At 40.4% G+C, this 25123-nt stretch overlaps 1 protein-coding gene across 4 annotated transcripts; it reads left to right on the top strand.

The window, feature by feature from the left end:
• Positions 1-149: 149 nt before the first annotated feature.
• LOC120725942 (transforming acidic coiled-coil-containing protein 1-like) lies at positions 150-25034 on the top strand. 4 transcript variants are annotated; one of them, XM_040019064.1, is made up of 13 exons: positions 150-216; positions 11446-11537; positions 15775-16201; positions 17949-18003; positions 18109-18190; positions 18737-18789; positions 20726-20860; positions 20997-21073; positions 21222-21265; positions 21522-21682; positions 22104-22210; positions 22303-22423; positions 23370-25034. In XM_040019064.1, the coding sequence occupies exons 1-13, from the start codon at positions 212-214 to the stop codon at positions 23436-23438; spliced, it is 1428 nt and encodes a 475-aa protein (XP_039874998.1). In that variant the 5' UTR covers positions 150-211; the 3' UTR covers positions 23439-25034. The 4 variants fall into 4 exon arrangements, with proteins under 4 accessions (XP_039874998.1, XP_039874997.1, XP_039874995.1 ...); XM_040019063.1 differs by lacking the exon at positions 150-216 and adding an exon at positions 1391-1658; XM_040019061.1 differs by lacking the exon at positions 150-216 and adding an exon at positions 9365-9934.
• The last annotated feature ends 89 nt before the right edge of the window (positions 25035-25123 follow it).

The following is a 25123-nucleotide window of genomic DNA, read 5'->3' as shown; positions in this document are numbered from 1 at the left end:
TAAATCCTTCAAACAAAGACGAGGGGATGTTTTTAAGTAAGTAAGAGCAGCCAAAAAAAGTAAACCACACACGAAGGACGCAGCTCATAATTCTCAGATGTAACGATCTCATTGTCGTTACTATAGCAAATCACTCGGGCATGCGCAGTTAAGTGATAAACACACTATCAGTCGCAGCGGTTGAGTTGGCCTGCAGATTTGGGCAAAAGCAATGAGGTAAGTCAAAGTCTTGAACTTGTTTTTACGGTTAGTCTTAAAGCTTTTTGTCAGAGGTGTTTGTCTTCGTTTTAATGCTCGTGTTTTTTTGAATGCATGTTGCAGGTCAAACGATAAAAAACGATAAAACAGTAGCTCCCAAACTGAGAGACCACAAAAGAGTCCATGCTTGTAGTAATAGCTGGTAAATTGTACTTTTATATTTTCAGCGCATTTCCGTAGTTGTCCCTGTTGGGTAAAAATATGTCATTCAAAAGCTGGGACCTCCATACTGAGCCTCGTGTGATTCACTTCAGTGGGAGGAAATTATGTGCTATAGCTTTTGGGTGACTCCAATTACTGACCCTGCAACACTCTGAGGTTTTAAACCATTCTTCCTTTAATCATTAGAGACAGACGTGGTCAGACTGACTTGAATCAAGAGCTGTGGTTTCTTTATTTATTAATTAATCGTCTCTGCTGCACTGTGACTCAGCATGAGGATTGGACCAACCCTATAAGCGCTTTCCTTCAAATTAATGGTTAAACAATAGCTTTTTTTATTTTCATAACAGTGTTTAGTCTTTATCAGCCTCGATTAAGCCTCTTGTCATGTTAATCACACTGTATGACCTGATTCTGAAGTAAACTTAGAGGCTGATTAAGGGTTAAGAGGTCAAAATCTAACCAATCAACATGAGAAATGAAAGTGTACAAACAATACTTCCTTACAGTGAAAGGGCATGTTTGTTGTCATGTTAAATCTCTTTTTTGGGGGAGGGGGCTTTGGGTGACAGCAGGTAGCAGGAATGTGATATAACAAGTGGAGCTGTGTTTTATGCCACCAACTCTTTCCCTCCCCCTGGATGTCAGATCTGTTATTCAGCCCACGAACAATAGAAGAGGCTCTCTCTGTCTTAAACAATTCTGTCAAGTCTGCCAGATACCCTCCGTGACACACTGGTACACACACTGTATCTGCCTCCTGTCCAACTCTTTATGCTTGATCCTAATTTTCCCCCGTCACACACATATTTAACTTCTCTGTCTTTCTCCAAAGGGCAGTGCTATTGGTCTGGGGTGTGTGTGTGTGTGTTTTGAAGGAGAGAGAGAGAGAGAGAGGGAGATGATGATGCTTGGGAAGTAGAGCAAGGAGGCGGGACTTGTCACCATTCACGTGTAGTGCTGATGATGCTCCGTAGAGCATCAACAGAGTCTGTGAAAGAGGAAAGAGGAGAGGCCGCTTGGTTAAATAATAACTAGTCAGCTATGAGGAGCAGTGTGTCGCGCTGCTCTGAAGCTGAGCCAGACTGTCGGGAGGAGACACAGAGGTGAAACTCGGAAGTGGAAGAAGACATCTGGGACGTACCTGTACCAAGCACAGACGCTGCTGTTGCCATGGGGGGCTCTCTCAGCCAGCACAGGAAGGGATCTGTCAGCTCTCCTCGCAAGAAGAACAGCATGTAAGGCTAGATTCTTCATTTGTATGTTTGTCTGTGAGCGTGGGGAGATGCTCCAGCTCTTTGGTGTTTTGTCTAACGTGGATGCTTCTGTCAGTGAGGGGGAAGAGAAGTGGGAGATAAGGAATCAAAGTGCAGTTTTGGGGCACTGAAGCAAACAGGACTTTCTGTGCTAGGCAAATTTGCCCATCGTGGGAGTTTGAATACTAGTTAGGTATTCAAATCAGACTAAAGGCAGAAAGCAAGCGAGCTTGACTGAGGAGTGGCGCAGCTGATAACATGAGCTGAAGGTCCAAAGCAGTTCAGTTTTGACAGCTGCTGTAGTTACCACAGTATAAAACACAATGCTGCTGGCAGGTTTTGATTATGCCGCTGTGACCCTAATTCTAACCCTAATCTGCACTGCGTTAATCGTACAAATTGTGCAGTCCATTTCTTTCAGGTACTGCAGATTCCTGTTTCGTTCATGCATCATGTTTGACATCCTTAAAGACCCGTGAGATGTGAAAACCGCAGCTGTCTGGAACACTTATATTGAAAAAAAGGACATTTAAATGTTTGAGCTGAGGCTAGAAAGCACCCAGTCACCGCTCATCCTCTTCTTTTTCTTAATCCTTTGTCACAAAGAGCGAGTCCTTTCACTTCGTCCTACTTAAAAGCTTTTCTAAGCTCCTTGTAGCGAAACAACAGTTTCGCATTGTGTGTTATTTTAGTGGTTCTTGTCAGTGGCTGTTAATATGAGAAGCACTGCCGCCATGTACTGAAACTGATATTATTTTGGAGATGGCAGCAGAACACAGAGAGCGACTGTAAGAAAAAGCTGCAGAGAACTCAAAGGGACAAACACTGAGACAAAGCCGTGTTTAAGAAATGCTCAGCTGGTTTAAAAAAAAATCTCACCGCTCAAGCATACTCCAGTCTTCTGTATCCATCTGTGTTTTTTGTAAGGTCAGATGGGGGTTGGGGTCCTCTTTGAGAGAAAACTGGGAAACCAAACACTGCTGTGGGATAGGAGCTTTCAGCTTAGGATCTAAATTTAGTTGGCTTCATCATCCATTTTATATCCTAACTGGAGCAGTCTTAGATGTACACTGGTTTTTTGGGGGTTTTTTTTTTTGCTCTCCAAAACCCCTGAACACGCAGAGAGAGTCTCACTTGGGAAAAAGCTGCCCTGCATTTGGAGCTCATTTCCTTCTCCATGGTACAAATCAATCTAACGTGGAGTGAAATGTCACTGTCTTCATGTATTGTGAATACATGAAGATGTGACAAATCTAAGGATAAGCATTGATTTTAAGCATAAGGCTTCGCTGTGGGGTATTACCAGCATAAAGATGAAAATCACGGCTAAATAATTGTAAAGTTAAGAGGCAAAAACTTTGATTTGCACCATACATTGGATGTTGAAATGCAGTTAAGAATAAGTATAGCTATATTGGCTTTCTAATGGCAGTTAAACTTGTTTTGATTTGATTTGAAGATATGAATGTAAATACAAACATAAGTTGCAGTGGGGTGTGTCGACTCCCTCCCACACTATGGACATGAACTGTAGTGTGGGAATTGTGTGCTCTTTTGTTCCTGTTGTAGTCCGAAACAGTAGCTCAGCTGGTGCCTGTGCATCAGTCCTTCTCTCTTATTCTCTCATCGCCTCATTCTTTCTCTCTTTGTTTTATCATGTCGCTGTCAGTCGGTTTATTTTAGTACATTGCAGCACTGCAAGGGCTTCGGCTCTGATGATTGTAACTGTGTTCGCTCCGAGCTAGTTTTCCACTCTGACGCAAATAATTGAATGTTTTCTATAAAATATTCAGGTACTCTTTCGCGATGTGCTTCCCAAAAGCATACCAAAGAATTTGGAGCACGAGTCTCTCTTTGTGTAAATTTATCTCTGTGTGTCTTTTATAACAGCCCTTCCCAAACTGAAGAATGCCACCGCCCAGACTGAAATCTGAAAATCTTCTGCTGTCCCACCAAAATTTTAATCACAGCTCTGATCAGCACATCAGATTAAGATAAAATAGTTTACTGCTTTACAATTCTGAACTGCTAAAATCTCATAGACAAAAATGTTTTATTCACAACAGAACATAGAAAAGCTATTGAATGTTTAAACATAGACATTTTACAGTTTCATGAAAGATATTTGGTCATTTTAAATTTGATGGCAGCAAAAAAAAGTTGGGACGAGGCAACAAAAGACTGGAAAAGTAACGATAGACAGATTCACAAATCTGCAGGAAAACTGCATTTACAAACCTCACTGCATTGGCTCAGGAACTTTTCTGGAAAACCATTCACTCTGCCATCCACAAATGCAGATTAAAACTTTCATGCCATATTGATTGTCTGTTTTAGTTCAGACGATTAATATGTGAATGGGATCCATAAATGCTGCTCACTTCTCTGGGCCAAAGCTCATTTAAAATGGACAGACGCAAAGTGGAAAACTGTTCTATGGTCAGATGAATCTGGAATTCCTTTGGGAAAGCATGGATGCAGCATCCTTTTATAGTAGGTGAGGTGAGCAACCATCCAGGATTTTTTAGGGAAGGTCTTGCATATTTCAGCAAGAAAATGCTAAACTACATGCCTCATCAGTGACAAGAGCATGTCTTCATAGTACAAGATTCCACGTGGTGAACTGACCTGCCTGCAGTCCAGACATTTCACCAACTGAAAACACTCAGAGCATCATGACATGGAAAATACAACAAAGGAGACCCAGGGCTGTTGAGCAGCTAGAATGCGATATTCCAGTGAGAATTAGAGAACATTCCTCTCCCCAGAGTCCAACAGTTGGTCTCTCAGTTCCCAGATGTTTACAGACTGTTGTTAAAAGAGAGATCTGTTACTGCCAAATTCAAAATGACCTCGTATTTTTCTTAACATGGTACATTTGAATTCTGTTTTTATTCACATTTCACACAGAATACCAACTTTTTTGGAAATGGGGTAGTAATTATTAACAACAGCATCAGGTTTCCACCTACCGACAGATGAAAAATTAAAGTACCATAAATTCTTTTAGTAAGTTGATGTGGCAACAAGTGCAGCAAGAACAACCTGATTCTAATTATCTGCTAATTCTAAAAGTCTGTGTAACCTCACTGGAGGGATGAGGGCTATTATTTCTTCATCTTGGGGTTTGATGATGGTTTTGGAGAGAGAGCTGTTCAAAATCTCCCACGGGTGTTCAACTAGGTTAGTATTTGGTGATTTTGAAGGCCCTTGTGAATAACTGGCACCATTTTCATATAAATCTAATCATGCAGTGACCCCTTGTGCTCTATGGAGAACATTTAACATTTTTAAAGAGGACACTCCCATCCCATCAGGAGTGAAATATTTAGGCTCCCAAAAATGACACCTGATTTTTTTACATTTATTTGTTGCTGTGTCATGTCCACTCACTTTTTTTGCATCCATGTTTTGTATTATTGAATCGCTGACTGAAGCTAGTGTTGGCCTTTGTGTCATTTCGTTTTTCTTACGTGAGGAATAGTTCCAAAAAACGACCACTAGATGGAGCCATATCTTTTAAGAAGCCACATAGTGTTCCGTTTGGATTAGATAATATTACAACAGACTGTCTTTTGTGAGACATTAAACATGCTCTTATGTAAAAGTTATGGGGAAAGTGACTTATTTCAGGAATTCATGGCAACTGTCTTTAAAAGGGAATCCAGGCTCTGTTATGTTTGTATTCCACCAAGTGGAAGTTGAATCTGTTTAAAAAAAAAAGAAAAAATAGAAAAAATGTTACTTTTTAATTTTAGCCATTTGAGGTTGGACGCAGTAGCACTGGTGTGTACGTCACATGGCATGTTTGCCGTTTAGCATTTGTGCTGTGTGATTGTTGATCAAAGAAGAACCATTCACTCGAATGCAGCTTCTAATTGAAACACAGCCGGAGCTGAAATCTAACATTAAAAGAATGTAAGCTGCAATTACACTGGACACAAAACATGCTGATGACTCTGTTATTCTTAGCTGTACTGGGGATAGAAACATAAAGTCAGGTTAGGATGACTGTTATAATCAAAGGCTTTGTAACCTTTTGGGGCTGACCGAAGTCATTTCAGCTACAGCTTAACTTTATTTTTTTCTGGTAGAATGTGTCTTGCGGCCAGGAGAAAGACAAAAAAGCCAAATAATAACATAAAATACACAGAACAGACTAAAGGATGTAAAATAAAAATGTAAGACGTGAATAAGTGACAATAGTGTAGTATTCCTTGGGTATAAAGGCAACATTTCCAACAGTTTATCATAGCAATCTGCTCGTCTCGTGAGACACAGGGCCACTTTTTGTGAAAAGGTGAGCTTTTGTCCAGCTGATGAAGAGGGAAACACAAGAATGTCCAAATTAAAAAATACTTGATAAATTTCAAAGTGAAATCATAGTATTCATCTAAGGACAAAGAATATTTACAGGCGGTGTGTAAACTTTATACTGGCGCTAAAGTGAGCGTCGGGCGGCTAACCTTATATCATCATGCAATGGATTAGGCATAGAAATAAACAGTTTGTGATAGCTGGGATGCCCCACTAATTCCTTCTTAGTCTACACACAAACACACACTTATCTCATCCAGTATCACATCACCTCTGCTGCAGCTCGCCAGACATGTTTATCACGGCCGATTTATTCTTAGCTCGTAACCACACATGCTGCTTTCAGTCAACATTTATTCCGTGATTAACGATGTGCATTCTTGCTACATTAACTGACGGCACACCCATATAATACACGTGGTCCAGTGTGTAGGATTGTGCCTTTTTAATGTGCCATAGTCGTTTCTTTTTGTTTTTGTGTGTGTGTTACTACGAGAGCCGATGACCACTTATAGGAGAACGTGTATGTGTGGGCTTTGCCACTGTTACTTGTGTGTGCTATTTGTGGTTTCAAGGTGTTACATAAGAGTTGATTTTTTCCCCTTGTATTTTCCTCCTGCTTCTGTCTGCGGTCTGTGCCTCTGCCAGGGAGAGAGTGAGGGATATTTCCACTCACAGACGGTGTACTGTTTTACTTACTGTTTTCCTCGTATGGCCAGTTCACATCTCCAGGTGTTGCAGGGTGAAGAGTTTGTGCAGCACATAGTGTATATCACATATGGCTACTTTATTATGATTATGTAATGATCATGATTATTTGAACTTTGAATAAACTTGTATTTCTCATTCTACACTGGACTAAAATGTTTCCAAACAGCTGGCTTGGTTTTAATATCTAAAGCCATTGTTGTAACTGAAATTGAATAAATAATCTTGCATGGCCTTTTCACTTCACCTTTGTGTGCTGCTTGAAGGGCTTTGTTAGCTGCAGGCAGACCGTCCTCTCTAGGACAGACAGGTTTGTCTTCTCATCTGTCCTGATAAGGGAACAAAGGCGACTAAAAGCAAACACAAACAAATGTTTGAGATTCTTCTCCCGCCCCAAACGTTCTTTTTCTTTTCTCTTTCATATCCCAGATCTTTTCATTTCTATTATCTCCCTCTTTCTGCCTCTCTCCTTTCTAACACTTCCCCCGTCTCTGTGCGCTTAATTAAATCAGTCTTTTCCGGTTGCCATGGCTCTCATTTGCTCTGTTTTCGCTGTCGACTCATCATAGGCTGAACAGAGCCTCTTTTTATGTGTTCGCCAGTGTGTAAAAAATATGTGTGAGTGCACTGGTTAATCTTTCCCTCTCTCGCTGCCTGCGTGTATCTGTGGATCAGCTCAGTGTGATAATAGCGCTCCCGTCTTTCTTTCCATGTGTTTTGTGGGAACAGTAAATGGCAGGACGGGCACCTTCAAATAAAAAGCATAAGCAATAAAATGCTTTCGTTCTCATTCCCAGTTCACCTTTTTCACAGTAGTTGGAGCTTCTTCCTGTTATTAGATTATTCATGGTTCATGTTTTTTTGTTGTCAGAGAATACATCTCATCTGGCCTAGATACCGTGTGTGTGTGAGAGAGAGAGAAAGGGAGAGAGGTATAAATGTGAAAGCCTGGACTTACATAAGCCACCCATGAGCAACCTCAGAGGCATTTGTGTGAGCAACGATGAAGCTTTCAGCGAAATACTTTATTCTGCCGGTGTCATGCTGAGCTGCATCGTTACTGCTCAATTTAGGTTTGCTGTATTGATTTGTCCTCAGGCTGGCTGGGATCGTTTAAGTGAATAGTAGCTCAGTTAGTTGATGACATATTACTAGATCAGCAACTTTATTCTCAGCTCAGATTTTACTTGCCTGCATTATTATAAAGGTAAAGAGACTATTGTTAGTCCTCGTTAGAAATATTTGATCTCGAATCCTCTTTTCATGCGGGCCTCTGTGTTGCCAAGTCAAACTGTTACAGCAAATTACAGCTAAAGTACCTTTCAGTCTCACTAAGCAAATTAAGTGACTGAGCAACATCTCAGTCATTTAATTTGTGAGAAACATCCTTCAATCCATGATAATAAAAAGCCAGGACGTCTGTTTTAAAGCAGCCAAAGTTGTAAAGATTTTATCGCATCTGGAAAGCTCTCAGAGTACATACACCACCCACTTTGTGAGATGTGCCTTGGCCTTGACCTCTTTTTGCCTTCAGAATTGCCTTAATTTTTTGTGGCACAGATTCAACTGGAAATATTTCTCAGAAATGTTGGTCCATGTTGACATGATAGAATCACACAATTGCTGCAGATTTGTCAAATGTACATCCAAGATGTGAGTCTCCTGTTCCACCACATTCCAGATGTGCTCTGTTGGATTGAGTTTTGGTGGCTGCGGAGGCCATTTGTTTACTGTGAACTCAGTGTCATGTTCAAAAGTTGACTTTTATCCTGATAGTCTGTTATCCATGGTCCTGGATACACTGTGGTCATAAAGAGATGGATGTGGTCAGCAACAATACTCAGGTTGGCTCTGAGGTTTAAACGATGCTCATATGCCAAGAAAATATTCCCCACACCGTTACGCCAACATCACCAGCCTGAACCGTTGATACAAGGCAGGATGGATCGATGCTTTCATGATTTCTGATCAGCCAAGTTTTTGCCCATGTGAGCTGAGCCTGTTTCCTGTTCTGAGCTGACAAGAGTAGGACTGCGTGGTCCTCTGCTGTTATAGCCTCTCAGCTTCAAGGTTCGATTCAGAGATGTTCTTCTGCTTATCTTGACTGTAATTATTTGAGTTACTGTTGCCTTTCTATCAGCTCAAAGCAGTCTGGCCATTCTCTGGCTCTTTGAATTAAAAAGGTATTTTTCTTGAGAGAGCTGAGGCTGACTGGATAGTTTTACAACTCTAGAGGTTTTGTGTGACAAGCATAGTAGCTAGCAGTTTGTGAAATGCTCAGAAATGCTTGTGTCATGATGTATAAATGAGTGCTTTAAGGTTTATAGTTGTGGGGGGAGGGGGTGATGTTGAGTAAATGGGCTTTACAGCAGGGTATAATTTCCAGATAGCATTTGCACCAGTCTTTTCAGAATACTTCATATACTTACAGCTTTTAAAATGTATATATGCCCTATTAATTCTTCTCCCTTAGCCTGATCACCTCATCCACTTTCTCTGTAGTAGCCTGTCTGTCCCAGAGAAAACAGACCCTTCTTGCCTCTTTAAACAGGAAGCTTTGGCTCTCCTTTCCCCCCCTCTCCTCGCTTAACCCTGAAGGGATCGGAGCGGGGAAAGGCAAACTCCTGAGGACAAACAAGAGAGTTAGCAAACATGTGGGAGCAGGGCGAGCTGATGTCTGTTAACCAGCTGATCGTCCGCCCAGACAGAGCGGAGAGTGAAAAAAGGAGGGGAGCAGAGGGAGGAGTGAATACTGATGCTCCAGTAATCTGTGCCGTGTGAGTCAGTGCTGTTTAGAGCAGAGCGGCAACAGAAGCAGCTGCAGCAGTGTGAGGCACGTTTCTCTCTCACGAATGTCAACAAAGCAGAAGAGCAGGATGGGAAATCTGAGCGGCTAAGCAAGAGGAGGAAGTGAGACAGCAAACAGACAAGGCAAAAGAAGAGGAAGAGAATCAAAAACACAGATCGTGCACTCGTGTTCGCCTTTCTTTTCTTTTCTTTTCTTGCGGCACTCCAAGATAAACTGCCAGTTTCGTTGACAGCAGTAGTAATCGAAACAGAGGAAGAGGAAGGTCACTATTAATTCTTAGAAGTGTCGTCACGCTCGGGACTGAACGTGTCGCAAGGATGTCCTGGTTGTCGCCGGTCCAGTGGGCGAAATGGACGTGGTCAGCAGTGACTGGAGGTTCAGCTGATGATGGGCAGCCCGCAGCGAAGAATAACGGAGAAGACATGTAAGAGTGCATGAAGTGAATAGAGAAACATAGCTGCTGCAGTATAATAAATACACTCTGATAGAGAAGATTTAATGCCACGGACTCTCGCAGGTTGATTGTGAATGTGGGTGTTTGTGTGATGACTTCCCTGAGTCATGCTGACAGGTGGTGGTTGTGTACAAAGAGACAGAGCGTCACTTACAGCAGACAAACTGCTCAGAGCTGTGATAATCTCTGATGCTTTCCTGTGCTGAGGATTGATGATGCTATCATTTGCTAAAAACAGATTCTTGTTTAAAACACAGGCGCTCAGGTTGCTGTTTCACGAGTGTCTGTTTTATGTGACCGTCGTGTTTCTTTGAGAAACCAACGGTACAACTGTCTAGGCCTGTTTTTATGTGTGTTTGGGTGTTTGTGAGGGCTCTGTGGTAGTTGGAGAACAGTTGCTGAAAACTGTGGGCAGGAGAAAAAAAGCCACAGTTTCCAAAGCTTTAGATTTTTTTTCTTGTCCATTTCTAGTCTCTAAGTAACCTTCCAAGATTGCAGCCGTTGGGGCCGTCACTGGGATGTGACTCAGAGTGTGTGTGTGTGCACAGTGAGGGGGTGAGTGGGTATGTATATTAGGATTAGCTGCTGATGGTGGGGTTGTATGGAGCCCCAGAGTGTCAGTGTGTTTGTGTGAGCTGGTTATCAGAGGTGAAGTGTGGCTGGGACTGTGAGCTTTGTTGCTTGTTGTGCTGTCTTTCATTAGAGTGCAGACATTTTGATGTGCTTTGAAGTGACTGAGACACACACACACACACACACACACACACACACACACACACACACACACACAAACAAACCCTTGCTGTTGATGTCCCTCCTTTTTTTTTTTTAAGTCCCTCCACAGTTTGGAAATAAATTTTGGCTGGTTGCCATGGCAGCTGACACAGCAGACCCAAAGACTGCGTGTGTGTTTGTGTTTGTGTGTTGCGGGACACAGTGTGTCGTTACTAAAGAGCAAAGGATGCAGGTGGCCTTGTAGTGCTTCACTTCCTCTCCTCTCCCTTCCTCTAACTTCCTTTAAAATAAAAGCACTTTATGTTTGGTCACTTTGAACTTTCAGCTCTATTGTGCTTGGGTCACTTAAAAAAACATGAATTCCATACTGAAAACCTGTTCTGTGTTTGTTAGAAGGAACAAGACGATCCAACGCCCCAAAACAGCATTCAAATTTTATAAACATAATTTATTAGCTGTTTGTAGGACATATGTGCAGCTTATGAAGCTTTTAAGTGCCTCTCTGTTCTCACAGACAGCACACCGTTGTCTGAAACGCTTTCTTTAAACCAGACAATGTGATGTTTATTTTTATCCCATCTTCTAAAGATTTTTGCAAATACAATGTTGTATATTGTGTTTTCTCATTTTCAGCACATTTTATTTTCAAAAGGCAACATTTGACTTTTAATTCCAGATAATACCATGAATAGTTGAGCTCAGTTGTAGCTCAGGTTCATGAATCTATTCATTCCTCTGTCTCACAGTTCGGACTCCGAGGGGACCTTTGAGACTCCAGAGGCCGAGTCTCCGAGTGTTGTGAAGCTGCTGGGCCAACTGGACAACTCCAACCACTCAGGTGAGATTGCTCAGCTGCTTAGCTAGCCCAGTGTTCGTACACTTGTCAGAATCCACCCTACCTGCTGGATGAGCGTGATTGGTGGTACAGAAAAGGCAATGAGTCTGTGTCCTCTTATTTAACAGACATGAATTGGTTTCTAGTCATTTCATAAACAAAATAAGCTTTGTGCTTGAGAAAATGAAAACCTGATTAACAAAATTGGTAAACCACATTTATTCTATTAGCTACACATATTCAGTTATTTAATCAGCCAATGGCATGGCAGCATTTAGGCACACAGACATGGTTAATATGAGCAAGCTGAGATTAAGGAAGGGTAAGAAAGATGATCTAAGTGAGTTAAACAGCATGGAAACATGTATACATTCTGCTGTATGATGTAAGGGCGTGTAACTGTTGACCATGTCCATCCTTTTATGACCACACTGTGCCTGTGTGTCTTCTGATAGATATGGACACAATTAATCTCGCACTGGGAAAATTCAGTTATTACAACAAGGGTCAGGAAGAAAAAGTTAATTAGAGACGTGGTAAAAAAAATAATAAAAATAACAATATCACCCCGATTTGTATGGACAAATGGTTACCAAATGCAGTAAATTACACAGAGATTTTTTTTTTATATGTACTTAGAGTGCAGTGGGAATGATAATGTTTACAGATGGGTTTTTAGCTGGTATTTATCCTGCGTGGTTATTGTGCAGTCTGAGTGCTGTTGGGATGAAGCACCTACGCCCTGTCCTACACTGTGGCTGCAACAGTCGACTCCTGAATGTCTGCTTACATCAGGATAATGGACCATGCCACATATTTCCAAATCATTTGTGATTTTGTTTTAGCTCTGAGAGGGGTGTTAAAAGCACCTCTGCGCATGAAGCCTAATCGGACTGACTGCTGACACTCACAGGTCGGGCTGGGTAACAAGCCGGTTTTTCTTGTGTCACACAATGCTGAAAATTAGTCTTCCATACTTTCTATAACATGTATTTGTATTGGTACGGAAGCACAGATAATCCATAAGTGTTTCAAACAATACCTGGCCTAATTCTCAGGTTGCTGCTAAGATTTCCAGTGTGAAAGGTTTTCCTCATAAGATGTCTGATCTAAATCTGCACTGAGAGTCAGTTTAGACAGGCGGACATAAAGAAATATGTCACAGTTATTGTTATTACTTCAGAATAATAGCTTGTTGAAGACTATTACTTTCATAATTATGCCTTCTTTTTCGGGTTGGATTTGTTTTTGCTTTCTTTTGTAATTTGGAGAAAAGTGATACTTTTGTAACAGTAGTATTTACGCTAGTGTGCGTTTAAAATGTTCAGACAATGCAAAGTTGCTTTGTGTAACTTCATACTGGGAATATTATGTTGCTCATTATGCAGTTTTAGCGTACTGTGATCTGCTCAAAGTGTGCTTATGAAAGGTAATCAGACATGTAAATGAGCTCACTTCAGTGAGGCACAGACTTGCAAATGACGCGGGCTGAATCCTCTCTTTTTGAACCTGCCAGCAAGGCCTACTGGGGTGCTTCTCACCCCCTCTTCCTCAGCTGTCCCGCTTTCAGACACGCACAGACACAAGTACCAGGCATTACCATGGCGATGGCGTTTCTGTGTGGAAGCAAATGCGATTGTCACAAATGTTTCTCCATGTCCTTTAATGATGATTAAAAAGTGATTGATTTTGTCTGTGTGTGTGTGGATATGTTGTGTCCATTTTGCACGGATGTGTTTTGTAACCACAGTATATGTGAAGCTGTGCCACACAGTAATAGAGATTACCGTATTTGTTATTGAAAGTAGTTTGCAGACAATGGCATTCTCCTTTTTGGGCTGAAACAGTCACGTTAAGTTAAAAAAAAATCTGGGTTAGTTTCATGAATAAAAGATCAACTGTGGAGAAACTGATACTCGGGTTCCCTATAATTAGAAGACTTGTGGTTCTGGGAAACTACTGCCTTTTCTTGGGAACATCCACACGCCACAATCTAACTAGATGTATTATTTAAACAATAATGAAGATGAAACCTTAGGCAGTTGTGTGTATGCTTGTATTTGTTTCTCTGTTCAGTCTTCTGTTGCTTTCTTTTTCAGTGAGCTGTGAATCTGTAATTCAGCTTGATGTTGTTTTTGTTGCTAAGCCACGTGGTGGTGCATACGTCCTTTGCATGACTGGGTGTGGTTCCTCTACATCTGTTCCTTGTCTCCAAAGGGCGTTTCTGTTGTGTGCCTGAAAGTATCCTGATTTCAGTTGAAGCTTAGCTGAACTTATTCTGTGATTCAGTTAGCCTCACGTTAGCATTCGATCAGAGCAAACTGTGTGAGAAAGAGCTGAAACCACAAAGCCTCGATTCATGTTAGCGTACGGAGAGGTCCCTGTTGCGTTATTAAGGGGCGTAGTATTGTAAGTTTAACAGTATGTGTGGATGGGTGAGGGGGTCTGACTTGTTATAGAGATTCCTGTGTTTCAGCAGCAGTGTGATTCAGCTGCTGCTGTGGTTGTTAGCTAGCTCTTAAAGAGATGTATAAGGACACAGGAAATGAAGTGTTCTTTGAGGAAGCCAGCAGCCATTTTAAGTGCTCTAACAGGAGAAGGAAAAGTTTCATGAATCACTACAAGGTTAAATCCTCCAGAGACAGATGCAGTCTTAACATAGACACAGGACGGGGATGTGAGGTTTCGTGGTTTACAATCAGAGAGTCTGGAGGAACTGGAGGAGTGGATTTATAGATAGTAATGCTTTGCACATGTTATTAAATTTAACATGTTGGTTAACACCCCTATTGTATTCTTTCATTAGCAGCAAATTATGATGCAAAATGTTAGTGTCAAAGTTACAGTTTATTATGTGCCTTCTAATCCATCCACTTATGGTGGATGCATCAGGGGCAACTCAGGGTTCAGTATCTTGCCCAGTGGAACTGTGACAAGCAGCCATGGGGAGCAGAGTTATTATAGTTTTTGTATTTTCTGAGTAGTTTTTTATTTTAATTTCATTTTGAAATTTTGTTTAATTTAGTTTCAGTTAGTTAGTTTCCGCAGTGGATTTTCTTGCGTCAGTTTAGCTTTTATTGTTTGAAAGTGTTTAGTTTAAGTTTAGTCCTTGTTATTACTGAATGGAGTACATATGTCAGAGGCAAAATGCAAGGAAACCAGTACAGTGTCACAGTCTTGTATACATCCAAAGTCTTTATAAACACACCCATCGAAGCCTCATCAGGCAAGTTGTAATGAAATTGTTACTAAACTAAAACTCAGAACGTCTGCTGAGTTTCCAAGCTCACTAAATAGTTTCAGGTAATTTCTTTGTCGAAAATCTAGTTTTTATCTTTATTAGAGTTAACCCTTTTTTGTAGTTTAAGTCAGGTCAAGTCAGCTTTATTTGTATAGCACATTTAAAAGACATCAAGCGACGGCCAAAGTGCTGAACAGAGGGACAATGTAATCAAACAAAAGAAAGAATTGAGATAAATGAGGTAAAAAAAAATTGTAATAACCTTGATGGGGAGCTGGGTAGTAAACCTTCCGATGGCCAGCTGTCCCGCTCTACCTCACGATATACTATATGGACAAAAGTATTGGGCCACACCTCTCAACCTTTGAATCCAGGTGTTTTCCGTCTTAGCTCGCCCTTTTCCCTCATTTAATTTCTTTTTTTTTTTCACAGTACAAAGGTTAACTAGTTAACTTATATGACAAACTAGCTAAGTAGTGACATTTAAATAGAGGATTCTTTTTGTTTCTAGATTTTCAGTTCTGTAGTCTGTACGGAGCAGTTCATTGACTCTTTGTCAGCATGTTAAGTGTTTCAACTATATAATTTTTCCAGCTGCAAATCTCAGATGAGATTGGCTCCCTCTTCACTTGCCTCACCAAAACATAACTGGATCCTTTGCAAGTGATCCTGTACAGAAGCTTGTTTGACACAGATCCTGATTTTATTACAGCTGTTTTCTCTCGATCACTTTCGATACAGCTCTTCAGGATCAGTCACATACATACAGTAAAAATATCTTTGCAGCCCTGTGGCACAAGTAGATCGATAAAGGCTGTCAGCAACATATGAGTCTGTTTTTAGGGTTTTGCATCCTAAATGTTGAAACTCTCACTGTAGAGAGTTGAAAACAGCTTCCGTAAACCTACATTATTGCGCATTTTAGTCTCCACATGTGTTTAAATCAGCATACCCAAATTGTAAATAAACTGACTTCTATTTTTCGTTTTTTTTCCACAGTTTTTCCTGATGTTACAAACCACATTCTGAATACAGTCTCCAGCCAGAATCTTGGTACCGCTCCATCCCAAGAGGTCGATTCTCTGAACAACCTTACCAGCTCCTCGCCTGACAACAGCAGGTTCAGTTTGGATCAGAACCTTAATCTCACCCTCAGTAACAAACCCGAAGTGGTCATTTCCCCATCAAAGACTCTTCCACAGGCTGCCCGGCCTCCGACGCTGTCTGTCGTCTCTCCGCTGAACAAACCCGATCCCTCCGAGGTGGATGACGAGGCTCCGGTGACGTCCGACTCAAGCCCGGATTCAAACTTGACTCTCAGTCATGACATTAGTGTGGATTCGGATTTGCTAAATGGCAACATGGACTCTGACATTTCGCTACCAAGCACAAAACTGACCTGCGAGCCCAAAGGGTCAATTATCACGTGAGTACGTTACAGACTTGTATACGAAGCCCTGTCCTTTCCAGTCATCAGCCATAATCATCCCTGTTCCAGTCGGTGACTGCAGTTACACAAATGCTGAATCTGAGCCAGGGTGACTCACACATTTTCAAGCTGAACAAGTGCTTTTCTCTTTTAGTGGCTGTAGGGAACAGTACTGAATGCTCACTATTGTCCTCAATGAACCTAGGAGATCAAAGTGTTCCCATTTTAATCAGCCGTGGTCGCCTGTTGTGTGTCTTGAAAAAGTCCTGTGAGAAGTTTTTTCTTCTTCTCTTCTTTCTAATGAAGAAGTAATATTCAGCATTATCGTGTTTAATAATGCTTTTTTTGCAGTAGTGTTGGTTTTATTTTAAGAAGTTTTAGAATTCAGTCAGAAAAGATTTTATTTGAAATGCCTGCTTTTAACCCGTGGATGCTGATGAAAGGCTGGATGTTGAAGTCCTGTCTTCATACCTGGATTAAGTATTTTTAAGAAAAGCTTTGTTTTTGCAAAAAGATTTCTTTCTCTTCAAAGGTATTAACCTCCTTAACGTTTCTGTAACCCCCTCGTCGTATGATGTTAAGATGTCAAGCATCGCCCTCTGGTGGTTTTTAACCAGAACTCCATATTTACCACTAATTCGAGCTTTTAAAAAAGATTCGGCACAGGCATGGTTTTTTTTTTTTTCCTGTTTTTTAACTAATGGATGGTTAAAAAAGCAACTTAACTGTTGTTTTATTAACATATCCCAAAAATGATCCTGATGTGAAATGGCATTCGGAATTTTATGGATATTTCTTTATGCATAAACTCAATGTGCTTAACACAGAAGATTAAAACAAAGAAACAAATTTTTATCAAATTAAAGTCAAAAACGCATTATAGTTAGTTATAGTTAGTTTTGTGAGTTCACAATATCATTTCAGTTATTTTTAGTGTTATTTATTTTATTTCAGAAAAGTGTTTTTGTTTTGTTTTTTTACCTAGATTTTATTTTTTATTTTAGTTTTAGTTATTCAAGGTATCTGAGTGGACGATCACATATGAGGGTAAAAATAGCACCGGCAGGTAGATGTTTAGGACATGTTTGGATGATCGCTTTATCTGCCGTCTAGTTTTTGCCTCAGTTTTCAGTTTACTAAAGAACAATAATCCTGCACTCACCTTGTGTTTACCCTGACTCCTATCCCGTCCTCTCCTGTGTCTTTCCTTCCTTTTCCTTCAAACCCTGTCATGCTGTGTCCCTTTTCTCTGTGTGGCCTCAGGACTGCTGAGCAAGTCCATTTCCTCTGTGTTCTGTTGTAAGTACTTTGTAACTGTAGGTGCAGAAATGTTTGTGTGGTGTAACTACAGCTCTTTTTTTTTTTTTTTTGTCTTGCATACATTCATTAATTCTCCTTTGATCACAAAGCGAAGGTGGAAGAAATTGTGGAATTCATTTTATTAAGTAGATGAGAGAAATGGTTTAGTGGTAACCCTATACATCCCTCCAATGCTCTGTGCAAATATTATTTAAATTTGGCAAACAGCTTCTTCATTAATCTGCTTTTTTTGCTGTGTGTAATTCAGCACTTTTAGCAGAGCATGCGAGCTCAGCAAACACAAAGCAAAGCTATGTGGCCCAGCTGTAAGGCTTCCTCTGTCTCCTAATTTCTCTTCTCATCATCACACTTGTCCACATGTATGCACACACGGACGTGATCTGTTTGTGTTAGTGCTGATGTTGTCGTTTGCCTTCATATTCAGGAACTCCTGCAAAGTAAAGCAGAACCAACCGATCCAGAACGACTTTAACGGACAGGTAAGCACTAATAGGTTTTCTGCTGTTGAGCAGCTTCAGACTTGTTCATTAGCACTGCAAACTACATGCAATGGCTATGGATGATTGAGTTTGCTGCTGTTGAAGGATGACCATCATGGAGACCACGCCACAGATGAGGAGAAACTGGCGAGCAGCGTCGGGGTCAAACCAGAAAAGGACCAGAACAGTGAGTCAAATGATTAATTTAGGTTTATTTATACTTAAAATATTTACTTTTCTCATGGCCACTTCACCATAATACACACAGTACACAGGGCACACACTATCCCAATATCAGATAACTGTTAATAATTGTCAGCCTGCATCAGCTTTCCACTTGGATCAAACAATCAGCCAGGGTGAATCAATACTGCACATCAACTAGGTCATCTTTGCCGTACCGTCACATACACAGTAATCATTAACTTCACATGTAATTTTGCATCACATTGAACCCTGTTACTTTGTGAGTCATGAGCATGAGAAAGTGAAAGAAAATCATTATGAAAATGTGCTAGGGGGCCTAGAAGCATTGAAATACAGCTCACATTCACAATAATTCAAATATATGTAGTGAGTGAAATACTTACATCATAATTAAAAAAAGTAAATGCAATTAGATTTTACGCAACAAAATGTTGTTTAGAAGAATACATTTATATTTTGTGTACTGTAACCTAGTCTGTTACATTATATGGCACTAAATGACCCAGTGACTGCTGTTTCCTTCTAGTCCAAGATTGCCAGGTGACATCCAAACCTGAGGCATCAGACTGCTGCTCTGTGGTGAGATACCGTCACATTTTACCACCCAGTCATTTCCCTACATCTGCTGCATGTACAATCCATTTAAAGACAGCAAAAGTCTTACTATATAGAGCAATTTCACTGTTAGACCAATGATTTTTGGCTTGAGACTTTCATGTTGGTCAATGTTCTGTTGGAGCTTTGACCTTTTTAGTCTTTTTCCCTCCTCCATGCATCTCCATGGAAGTAGGTGAAGTTGTGCCGAAACCTGTGCTCTGCTCTCTGGTCTATTTATACATCATCAAACTAGAAGCTGTCGTGCATATTCTTTGTTTGTTTGCACCTTCCATGATAATACCATCTAGTGAACACTAGGTGGGGCTAAAGCAATATTTTATGTCTCAGGCAAAGCTTTTAACATTCACGAGTCAAGTGTTTGACTCACAGTCAGCTTCTCATTTGTTCTAGTTTGCTTAGCGTCTGTGTTAAAAATAAAAACGTTATAAGAAAAAATAAAGAATAATGGCAATGAGCACTTAATTGTAAGCTTCCCATATAACATATATAGCTCCAATAATTATGACACTTTATGTGAAATAGTAAATGCCATTTGTGGACTACAGTTTGGCTATAAATATGACTTTGGAGAAATACCAACGCACTGATACCTACCTTACCTCCTAAAATTCACAACTGGACAAATTAATTTGAGATTTGTGGGACTTTGATGTTGCGACCAAATTTTAGCTGGATGAAAAGAGGGCAAAATGCAGCCTTGATGTTCAGACCGAATTTTAGGCAGTTTTCAAGTAGAAATGGTAACATCTCTACTTATATTATTAAATAAACTGTAATCAACAGGATTTATGAAGGGATTATATATAAAATAAAGAAATTACCTGTTTTGCAAGTATCTTTATGACTCTGCATTATTGTACCTACATTATAAGGAATCCATTTCTTTTTGGCCACTTAAAACATCTTTGTGGAACTGTTATATTATATCTGTTGCAATTTCTGCTGCCATCTTGGCCAGATCTGTCTTGAAAAACATTTCTTTTTACGTCAGTGACACTTTTTAGCAGGATAAACAGAGGATATATAAAAGTCACTTTGCCAAAAAAATGATTGGAACTTCTGCCTTGTGACAGGAATGTTGTTTGTGGCTCTAAATGTAGTCTAGTATAAATGCAGTCTGCAGACAAAACACTCACTTTAAAAACAATGGCTTTGACATGTCCTGGCACGTTCCAGCACTATGTGTAAAAGTAACAGTGGTACTTTGCCGCTTCATAATAAATTAATTGATACTTCTGCACAGTAAAAATAGAAAGATTGTCTGGCTGAATGCTCAGTGTGCAGTTTAGAGCTCAAAACTAGTACAGTACTGATACGATGACTTCACTGTGCTGCAGGAGGTATTTAGTGTCTGCCACTGTGCTCATGTGCTCAGGTGACAGATGGATTATGATTATCATTCAGCAGATTAGAATATGACAGCCATAATCCAGGGAAGGACAAAACAACAGAGGAGAGAGAGACAGAGAGAAGGAGGAGGATTGAGGTCTGTAAGAACGCTGATCGAAAGCCAACGGCTGGTGTGAGGTGAAAGATGAGCAGTTTGAGAGAAAAATAAAAGGAAAACAAAGAGAAGGAAAGGAGTTGGTGTGTGGAATATCTTCATATAACAGAAAAGTTACACAAAAACAAGAAAACAGCACAGTTTACATGGAATATATGGTGTAGATATAAAACGGCATTGAATGCTAAACCAGTACAGAGAAAAACTTTGTTAAAGTGTGCAGTTTGTTCAGTTTTATGGGAGTTTTGTTGAATGCTGTTTCCCAAAATAGTGAAAACTGTTTGTGGCCTAGATAACTTTAAATTCTCGACGGTTTAGTGGGTAAACCGCTTATTAGCCCCGTACAAAAGAAAAAGACACAGGAGAGCATGACTGATTTCCTTCTGCTCTCAGCAGTATGAAGACACGTGCAAATTGAAGAACAAGTCGGGGGGAAGTGAGATGCAGAAAACGGGAAGTCAGGTCCTGGATTCCATCTGCATCAGTGAGGCAGAAAAACAGGCTGTTCTCACCCTTATCAGAGAGGAGGTACACTCTTCTGTCACACTCATTCATCAGTGTTGCATGTCATCAGTGTACTTATTTATTTATTTGTATTTTTTTTACTTTGACAAGGTTTCATTCATGCACACAGTTCATGCTCACAGGAAACGTCTTCTTTCAGATCATCACTAAGGAGGCTGAAGTCAGTGACTGGAAGAAAAAGTATGAAGACTGCAGGAAAGAAGTGGATGAGATGAGGTTAGAAATATGAGAAACCACTACCATGAGAGTGGTCGCGTAAGGTTTTGATAAACTATGATAGGTTAACTTATCTCGCCTCTATCACCTTTAAAAGCAGAATGAATGAATATGTAGCCCTTAGAAACCATTCTGTGTCTTATTACAGAAAGATTGTTGCAGAATATGAGAAGACAATCGCTCAGATGATTGGTGAGTGGAAATACTGAGAGATATATTTGAACAGTGTCTAACCCTGACATAACAGACTGTTATTTTCCATCAAATCAAAATTTTCAAAGAATTTGTGTTATCTCTTATCGAGCCTGCAGTTATGATTTCTGATGTCACATCAGTGAAAAACCAAATTCCTCCCTGCTTGTGATTAAAAATGCAATATTTCAAGCAGTTGAGTCTGAGAAAAAGTTGTGTACCACGCCTTAACAATAGCTGCTTCTTCTTCTGTCAGAGGACGAGCAGCGCAACACTGTGAGTGCCCAGAAGGCTTTGCACACAGTGACGATGGAGAAAGACGCTGCCCTGGCAGACCTGAACTCAGTGGAGCGCTCGCTTTCTGATGTCTTTCGCCGTTATGAAAATATGAAGAACACCCTGGAGGGCTTTAAGAAAGTAAGGGGTATATGCCTGTCAAGTCCAAGTGCTGTGATGATGAGCTGGTAGTAGCACAAATTGGAGGATTGTAAGAGGATTAAGGTCAGAATAAGGTTGGATGGTATCCTGTGATTAAGGGCAGTGGTCTTAAGAGCAACAACACAGGTTTAGATCAATATTTCATGGTTCCCATCTTCGTCAGAAGCCACATAAAAACTTATTGTATGCTGAAATCTTTACCTCAGTTTGGTCCAGGACTTAAATAGACTCCTCACTTTATGTGGTTGTATTGGAAAGACTTCTAAGTGTAAACGTGTTAAATCACAGTGTAGGGCATTACTCTAGTTAAAGACTCGAGTTAAGGGAAGAATTAGAATAACAAAAGCATTCACTGTAAAGATGACTTCTAAGGTGCACTGTGTTTTTTTTCCTCGTGGAGAATGAAGAGGTGTTGAAGAAGTGTGCACAAGAGTATCTGGCCAGAGTCAAGCAGGAGGAGCAGAGATACCAAACACTAAAGCTGCATGCAGAGGAGAAACTGGACAAGTATGTAGAGAGCAAATATAAAACTACAATAAGAAACGAAACACTCGACAGATTCAGTTTCTGTTAATTATCTCATTTCATGCATCTCTTAGAGCTAATGAGGAGATCGCTCAGGTGCGTGCAAAGGCGAGCGCAGAAAACATGGCGATGACCGCCAGCCTGAGGAAGGAACAGATGAAGAACGAGTCTCTGGAACAAGCCCTGCAGCAGAAGGTGAATTGCATCATGGATACAAAATCTGCTCTGAGCCCCTTTTTGTGTGTAGTAGTGATGGACGGGCTGACAGAGGAAGTCAGGCAGAAGGCTCTTTGGACTATTATGTTTAGAGAAGACATTGTCATTTATAGCGAGAGTAGGGAGCAAGTGCAAGAGAGTCTGGAGAGGTGGAGGTATGCACTTGAGATAAGAGCAAGCAAGACAGGTGTGAAGCTGCAAGGAGCAGAGATAGCGAAGGTGGATGAGGTTAACCTGGGGTCAGCGATCCAAACAATAGACAATGCATTTCAATTCACTTTTATATACAACGCCAAATCACAACAACAGTCGCCTCAAGGTGCTTTATATTGTAGGGTACACCCTACAATAATACATGACCCCACAATAATACAGTAATAAGACAGTGAAGAAGAGAGTGCAGGCAGGGTGGACATGCAGAAGGGTGGTGTGACAGAGGTGCATAGTAGGGATGAGGTGAGAAGGATGCAGAGGATCCGCTGTGGCGACCCCCAAAGGGAAAAGCCAAAAAAGTAGTTGAATACAATAAATAGTCTGGACTTGGACTGGATCATTTCCAAATAAGCGTACTTAAAGAAACAATCCGATTAATATTTACATATGATTTGCACTTGTATTTGTTAAACTAAAGGGATCATGCAGCTGGCTTGTGTTGCCACTCAGCTGAGGTGCACACCATGAAAGTTTAGTTACAGCTTGTCACACTTGAACGATCACGAGCCACTTCCTTCTACAGTGAAGTTCGCTAAATAGAAATTTGTTCCTACATGAAACTGCTTACAAGAAAACTTTTGTTGTGTTTTTTCTTCTTCTGGGTATCTAGGTCATGATTTCTGGCAAATGACAGCGCTGCTGAGTTTTTAAAAAAGCATTTTTGGTGGTTAGATGGTATTTACTTACTTTCCTCTATTCTGTTTTTTTACAGAATCAAGAGATCGAAGAACTGACAAAAATCTGTGACGAGCTGATTGCCAAAATGGGAAAAACAGACTGAGGATTTCTTTATGGGAATCAACCATGATTGTCCGTTCCTCTGGCCCCGTGCATGCATTCAGCCCTGAAGCAGTTCTTATACCCTGTGCCTGCCCTGCATCTCAGAGCCTGCTTATGTACAGACGTCTAAAGTAACTTCTTGTATACTACGATTGCACTACATGTGACAGGAACCAAGAACGCTCTATACATGTTAATTACGTGTGATTATCTTAGTTTGTTTTGACTTCGTGCCCATTTTGAGGCCATCTGGGGGCCTTGTGCTTTTGTCAATCATTCCAGCGAACAACAGCTCACTTGTGACTCAACTTAATTTTCCCAGCAGCTTAACCGCTAAATTCCCAGCAACTCCTCATGCAGGGTGACATCAGATTTAATCTAGGTCGAGATTTGTTTTAAAGTTACATTTCAGCTCAGTTTTGTAGAAGGAATATTTTCTATAAAAGAAGCAGTCTATAAAGTGTATTTTTCTACGACGCAAACGTGGGTTTTATGCTCACCGAGGAAGGCTCAGGGGTATTTCGTCAGGGTTGAATGAGGTCAAGGTTAAAGTCAAGCTGCACAAAACGGGAAGAAAGGGGTTTAGGATCATTTGAGGAAGTACAGCAGCCCACAGAGGCTTTTGTTTGTTTGTTCAGTTATGATATTGAAAGCAAGCTGCACATAATTAATATCATTTGTTTAAACTGGTTCAGACGGCGGCACGTTTGGGATGCTCGACAATTCAAAAAGCCACAGAATATTAATCAGTCACTGTATATGTAAAAAAAAAAAAATTAACCTGACAATCACATAAAAATTCACGGCTTCATCCTGTGTGCATAAACACAAATTTGACTAACTGGTGTTAATGATCGCGAACAGCTGGAAAGGAGAAAAAGAGTCACTCTGTATGTCGGCTGAAGGCTAAAGGCTATTATATTATTTTAAGTGCTGCTGTTCTGTGTGTCAACAGTTTTTGTTTAACTTTCAGTATGTCACCGATTGCTCACTAAATCAAATTTATCTCTCAGACTTTGACACCTTTGTATTTTTTTCCATTGCTTATGTGCGATGATGAACATGTGAGCCTTATTGCTTGTGTTTACAGCAGTACACTAGACCGAATTTCCCAGAGGAACCCACCCGAGGGATTAATAAAGTTTTATCTTATCTTAGTAATGCAACAGAAAAATATCAATTTATTGCATGTTTACTTTCACATCTTTGCATTTTTCAGAATGCACACAGTTTTTTCTTAGCACACCAATAAAAACTAGATCGGCACAGCGCCGCAACAACAGTAAAATTAGAGCTGGTTCCCATATTATACAGAAAAAAGTTTTCTCTTTTAGAAAAACAAAAGAAATGTGTGAAAAGATCAAAGCTCATTCAGGTTTTATCATAAACTAAAAATATAGGCCTTTCATTTTGGTGTTGGTACTTTTAGGTCAGTCACTACTGTAACTTTCTTAATGTCGGATAACTTAATTGGCTTTGTAACTTTAGCCCCTGTAATTATTTAAATATATATTTGTGAATTAGAAATGACGATCTCACTCCTGTGTGGAAGCGACTTGAGCGTTTGTACATCCTTCCTGAATAAACCTAAATAGAATTTGTTCTGCTATGTTTGATTTTTGTTTTCCTGTCTGAGTTCTCTGTATGTGTCAGTGTGCATGTGATGGCCGCAGCTTTGGACTCGCT

Source organism: Simochromis diagramma, unplaced genomic scaffold (assembly GCF_900408965.1).
Source record: "Simochromis diagramma unplaced genomic scaffold, fSimDia1.1 OVJJ01000822.1, whole genome shotgun sequence".
NCBI classification, from domain to species: Eukaryota; Metazoa; Chordata; class Actinopteri; order Cichliformes; family Cichlidae; genus Simochromis; species Simochromis diagramma.
The sequence above is the reverse complement of the archived record's forward strand: the minus strand, read 5'-3'. Positions and strand labels throughout refer to the sequence as shown.